Here is a 6,344-nt window from a genome sequence, read left to right as displayed (position 1 = left end):
GTCCTATTAGAACCCAAAAAATTATTGTATAAGATGTTTGGAAACATTTTCTTCCAACTGCTATTTGCAATTTAGAATATATTGTATAGTATTATTTACGTTATTTAGCAAAAGAACACATCAACGAGAAAAGGCCCCATATTACAGCCAAAAAATATGCACGGAAGAAATATAAATCATTGACAATTCGTAGACTGAGAAATGTGTTGTGAAAGCTATGAACACGAAGAAATATGATCCTCAACCTCCCAATGCTCGCTTGAGTCCTGCTCGTTGCTCTGTGGTCAGTTTTGTAGGGAACTTAACCTCAAATTTGATCCTCAAATCCCCCCTATGACCAGGTTCCTTTGTTTTTGGCATTCCTTCATTTGCAACAACAAACTCATAACCAGGGCTCACAATGTCAGTCACTGAGATACATAAACTACGTCTATCAAGTGTTGTGAGATTTATTGAAGTTCCTCCAATAGCTTCAGCTAGTGACACCCTTTGGTTCATAATGAGGTCGTTGCCATCTCTCTTGAAGAAATCATGAGGCTTCTCATCAATCACAAATACAAGGTCTGCTGGCAGTTGATTTGGTTGCTGATTCCCTTTATCTGGGAAAGTAATCTTTGTCCCTTTCTTCCATCCGGGCTTTATATCAATGGTTAATATCTCTGTTTCTGGAATTGGCCGTCTGCATTTTTTGCCATCATAAAAAAAAAATGCACGTTAGAATAATCGACAATGTTTTATTGATATTCTCCATGAAGCAATTTGTCACAATGACATTGGTTAAAGATAAAAATGTGAAGCAAAGGAAGAAAACCCTCCATGTGAGGTTAAGATAGAACATACTAACCCATTGGCATCCATCACAGTTCTTGAGATCTTCATTTTCCTTGTAGATCCAGAGTATAACTCTTCCAAACTGCAAGGCAATTTGCTTTCCACAGGTGTTGGCTTCTTTGGCATGTTCCCCCTTTCACTGTATGTTCTAAAATTATTGTCACTTCCACTAAATCCACCAAATGTTCCCCCTCCATCAGATTGGAATCTCTTGGACTTCCCTGGTCCAGATAATCCAAATCCAAAAGGGCTACTTGCAAAGAATTCTGCAAAAATGTCCTCTGCATTTCTGGGATTAAACCCACTTGATGGTTCATTACCAGGTGGTGGCCTATCTTTCAACCCTTCCTCTCCATCCTGATCATAAATCACCTTTTTCTGAGGATCGCTCAATACCTGAATTGACAATATTTTCTCAAAATTTCTCCAAGGCCAACCCCATAAATCTCAAACTTGCCAGTTAACAATGCACTATTAAAATTGTAGACGCCTATAATTAGAGGGAAAACTTGCATCAAACTGAAAATGGTACTTCTGGATTATGTTCTAGCATTATACAAGACAAGAAATAATAGGGTTACTTTTTTTTTCTTTTTTCTTTCAGCATGGATGTGGGATATGGGAACTCAATCTCAAGTAATGTTGATGGAAGTACTAATTACTGAGTGTCATGAACTTTCCATTTCTTTAGAAGAAGTTCACATATATTAGAGCAGTTTTGCCCAATAAAACACCTACTGAAGTTCTTTTCCATCATTCATTTTATCATCATACTACTGTTATTTATTGCCATTTCATTTTTCTACCACGAATATAAAATCATTGATTTGCCTATCTATAGTCCAGGGGTTATTTAAGTGTGATGATTCCCACATTGATTGGTAATGCACAAGTGAAGTTCATGTAAGTGGGAGAACCCATGAATCCAAGGTACTCAACCTGTCTCCTAGCCAAACACCTGATTACCCGGAAAATAACTCAATTTTGATACTACTGTTACGGGGGGAATATCATGTCACCAAGGTATTCCTAACCTTTAAAGAATAAATTACGTGTAAAAAGAAACAGAGAGCTGAAAAGTTGTTTGTCCTTTCTTTCCTTCTTTCTTTTATCTTCCCTATTCCCACCAATCAAATCATTTCATGTGTTATTATAATTCCAGTCACTAAACAGACACCAATAAAGAAAACGCAAGACAAAGAAAAATATTTAAAAAGAAAGAAAAAAGAGAATAATTTGTTACCTCATAGGCCTCAGAGATCTGCTTGAACTTGGCTTCAGCTTCTTTTTTGTTGGTGGGGTTCTTGTCAGGATGCCATTTCATGGCCAACTTTCTATATGCTTTCTTCAAATCATCCTCCGTAGCATTTCTGTCAACCTTCAATATATTGTAGTAATCCACACCCATTTTTCTTTTTTAATTTTTCAGAAAAAAAATCTGAATCTTGCAAATGTTACAATCGGATTCCAAAATACCAAATCTTCAAATTTAGACTCGTTTCATGGACACCCAGATCATGAAATCATTCATTCTTCCTGAAAAGTTAAAAACTTCCTTCGGAAGGTACATTGAAGATGAAGTGCCATGAAAGTTGAAAAGAAAAGCGATCAACAGGGCAAACAAGAATTGCTCAAATCAAATGACAACAATTCAGAAATTCTGGAAATTGAGAAAAGACTTTGAATTCAGCGCCACGCTGGTAAGTGCGTGGATTCTTATCTTTTCAAGAAAACAAGAACTTGATGAATTTAAACGGAAAATTTTGGATCATTGAAAATAATAATAACCGAGAGAAACGGGAAATATATATATATATATATATATATATATATATATATATATATGGGTCAGGATCATTCTCCGTTAATCTCACTTATATCTAAAGGTTCAAATTGGTTCAAATTTTTTAGTAATGTGAGCCATCATTTGATAGAAGTGGATCAATGGTAGATTGAGTGTAAAACTTCTAACTGTCCCTATATATATATATATATATATAGGGTAAATATTTCTCCAGCCACTTTAGATAAGCTTATCTGCACCTACCTATTTATAACTATTATATAACATTAAAGTTGCTTTTTTTCTCTCTCCTCATTTACTTTTCAGAACCTGTCTGCTAACGGAGAGAGAGAAAAAAGCAACTTTAATATTATAACTATGTTCTCCCGGGAGAACATAGTTATAAATGGGTAGGTGTAGATAAGCTTATCTAAGGTGGCTGTAGAAATATTTTTTCCACATATATATAGGGTCAGAATCATTTTACACTAATCTTGTCCGCTGATTTCACTTATATCTAAGGGTTCAATTTTTTTAATAATGTGAGCCATTGGATACAAGTGGATCAATAGTCAAGATTGAGTGTAAGACTTCTAACTCTTACCGGTGTAAGAATATCTGCCCCATATATATATATATATATATATATATATATATATATATATATATATATATATATATATAGGATCCTTTGACACCGGTGTCAAATTTGAAATTTGACATCTTATCTGATAGCCGTTAGATAAAAAAAGATCAATGGTGTCACATGCTTACAAATGATAATCGTTGATCTTTTTTTATCTAACGGCTATCAAATGAGGTGTCAAATTTCAAATTTGACACCGGTGTCAAAGGATCCTACCTCGTGTATATATATATATATATATATATATATATATATATTTCAGTTGGTTGTCGGATGGTATATAAATTCTGTTTTCCTCTTGCTGATTGCATGCTTTTTTACATCATACACCCTACAAAGTAGCTCAAAAAAATAGTTTCATGGTTTTCACGATTATCTATTGCATGTGATATTTGTGAATAAATAAATATTTAAGAAAAATTAAAGAACTATATACCGTAAAAAATAAAAATGAAAACATATACTAAACACACGATTCTTCCTATATTGATTTTTTGGTAATCTTTTGAGATAACATAAAGCTCGTGTAGCAGTTTCTCACTGAGCTTCATGAGGACTTTGCATATATTATTAGGAAAGAACATGCACTACATAACACAACCCTAGGTACATACATGATAGTCAAATAAATTAACAAGGGTATGATTATACATAGACACCCTGTGTCCATGACTAGTTTGATAATTTTGTTCGAAATTGAGCATACAGAGGTTATTTTCCATGTAATAATTCATGTGGTGTTTTTTCCACAACAAATTAGTTGCCATAAGATTTATTATATATGCCGCTATAAAAATACACTCACCCCAAAAACAAATGATATAAATGAGCATGAAATCGCAATGCTCGTCTATGTTTGGTGCTTCTTTTTTTTCCACCGACCATTCTGTTACGGATTATTAGTGATAAAAGTCTGAAAATCAATGTCATTATCAAGAAAATACATCTTCAATTTAAACAAGTAAATTTTGTGCCATTATTGCCCCGTACTTCCTACTCTCGTTTATGAAAGTATGTTTCTTTCCATGATACAGAATTGCTACACTCCTCTGTAGTAGTTGTCCACAATAGTTAGGAAATAATGAGCACCTCAAGAATAAGGTGGACTATATATGGTCCAAATAAATCATTAAGTGCATTGAGACTAATCGAAAAAAACTTCAGGAGTTTATTGAGCATCACTTATGTCTTATCGACTTTAATTTTTTAATTACATAAACCTTCGATACAAATGAATTAATAGTCAAGAATAAGTCTTATTCTTAAATCAATGTAAGAATAATATGCCCCACACATACATAATATATATAAATTTAGTGTTCCTACGAGATAAATCATCTCCTAAAATCTTAAAATGATATCATTTTTAAGTTTGTTTTGAGAAAACTTATGTTGCAAGAGAAACAAAATTTTCACTTAGCACTTTTCCTACAGACTCTCGTCTTTAAAGGTAATGTAAAATGGTTGGTTTGGATCAACCAACTCCTATTGACTCAACACTTTTTTTTTTTTTTTTTTGGAGTGGATGCTCTTATGTTAAATTTTATATGACATGTTGCTGAAAATTTTATATTTATTTCTCTTCATTAACATTAAATAAATAATTAAATATGGTCCAATTAAAATTTCATAAAGAAAAAAATAGATACAATATTTTCAAATGACTAAGTTATGTAAAATTTTAATATGAAAGGATTTATTTCCTCTCTTTTTTAATTATTCTTCCTTTGCAAATATATATTATTGCGTTGAGTTTAGTTCTTCCTAGGACACCTTAGCTAACAAACTGCTTAGTAAAATTGTTAAATTATTGTTGACTAAGTTAGTCTTTATTTGTTTTACTTACTTAATATATTTAAAGGCTAAGAATATTAATTGTAAATAATTTATTCAAAATAATTTATATTAATGATTTAAAATAGATGATAATTTATTTTCAAATTATATAGACAATTTTTTAAAAAATATTATGATAATTATAATGACACTTTTAAACTTACATCATATTGGAATGATCAATGTCGATTAAATTTATTTTTATTTTAGTTTTATAAATTTAACTCACAATCTTTATTTAATTATTTGTGTTCGGTTCTTTTTGACGCCCTTAAAATTGAATTATTATTTTAGATAAATAAGTAAATAGAAAATTGATTTTCTCGCTTAAATAAGAGAGTGACATCACTTTTTTTTTTTTTTTTTTTTTAAAAATATATTAAATTAATATGATAAGTTATATAAATACCTTATGATAACTTCAAATATAATTTTATTTTTAAACATTAAATGATGAACGGAATAACAATAAAATATAATATTAAAGTTTAAATATTGGGGGAGGTTATATTTATTATCTTTTTTTCTTATTACTCCTTACTACCAATAAATCAATTAATAAGTGTGACACAATAAATTATAATCATTAGATTGACGGAAATCAACGGTTAAGATTTAATAGTAAGAGATAGTAAGTATAAACATTACGCTTAAATTTTTATGATAAAATGATGAAGTATATTCCTTTAGTTGATAAGGGAAAAGAATGGAAATGAAATTAATAAATAATAAGTTGATTGTATTTAATAAGGTAAAATTACAATATTAAATGACAGAAGATAAAACAAATTTACCAATTTTATCAAATTCCTTTGCATTTTACCATGTTTGAAGATGTCTTTACTATCAATCTAGTAAGTGAAATAATTAGCAAATTGATGTAATGAGATTCAAGATGGACCGAAATTTCAAAAAATTGGAAGTATTGTGTTTGATATTTTTCAACACTTCAACATGTGTTATAAAGACTCAAAAAAAGGCTTAAAAGTTGCATTGTATTGCATCTTTAGTTTCATTAGATTCGTTAAATTATAATTACTATTTTGTTGAGTTTAATATAAATATTTAAGATATTTTGTTTACAAAATTAATAAGTATTATAAATTTAACAAAAAAATTAAATATAATATATAAATTAAACATATTATTTAATATTAAAGTATATCTTAATATATATTACCAAAAAAAAAGGATATCTTAATATATTAAAATTTAATGCATCGTATCATGTTATTAGAGTAATAAAAC

General features: G+C 29.9%; 1 protein-coding gene across 5 annotated transcripts; it reads right to left on the bottom strand.

Annotated features, from left to right (window-relative positions):
* Positions 1-214: 214 nt before the first annotated feature.
* LOC133291875 (uncharacterized) lies at positions 215-2,432 on the bottom strand. Of its 5 annotated transcripts, XM_061490214.1 has the most exons (4): positions 2,075-2,432; positions 1,049-1,227; positions 596-679; positions 215-478 (listed from the first exon to the last, which is right to left on the bottom strand). In XM_061490214.1, the coding sequence occupies exons 1-4, from the start codon at positions 2,237-2,239 to the stop codon at positions 241-243; spliced, it is 666 nt and encodes a 221-aa protein (XP_061346198.1). In that variant the 5' UTR covers positions 2,240-2,432; the 3' UTR covers positions 215-240. The 5 variants fall into 5 exon arrangements, with proteins under 5 accessions (XP_061346198.1, XP_061346194.1, XP_061346193.1 ...); XM_061490210.1 differs by having other exon boundaries at positions 215-679; positions 845-1,245; XM_061490209.1 differs by having other exon boundaries at positions 215-679; positions 845-1,227.
* Between the last annotated feature and the right edge of the window lie 3,912 nt (positions 2,433-6,344).

This window comes from Gastrolobium bilobum, unplaced genomic scaffold, assembly GCF_033153095.1.
Source record: "Gastrolobium bilobum isolate Gb01-03AN ecotype WA unplaced genomic scaffold, APGP_CSIRO_Gbil_v1 utg8480, whole genome shotgun sequence".
Classification (NCBI taxonomy): domain Eukaryota; kingdom Viridiplantae; phylum Streptophyta; class Magnoliopsida; order Fabales; family Fabaceae; genus Gastrolobium; species Gastrolobium bilobum.
The sequence above is the reverse complement of the archived record's forward strand: the minus strand, read 5'-3'. Positions and strand labels throughout refer to the sequence as shown.

Coding starts and splice junctions, on each gene's coding strand:
- LOC133291875 (XM_061490210.1), bottom strand. CDS start 2,239: ATGGGTGTGGATTACTACAATATATTGAAGGTTGACAGAAATGCTACG. Junction 1,246..2,074: donor AGATCTCTGAGGCCTATGAG/GTAACAAATTAT, acceptor AGAAATTTTGAG/AAAATATTGTCAATTCAGGT. Junction 680..844: donor ACTGTGATGGATGCCAATGG/GTTAGTATGTTC, acceptor CAAAAAATGCAG/ACGGCCAATTCCAGAAACAG.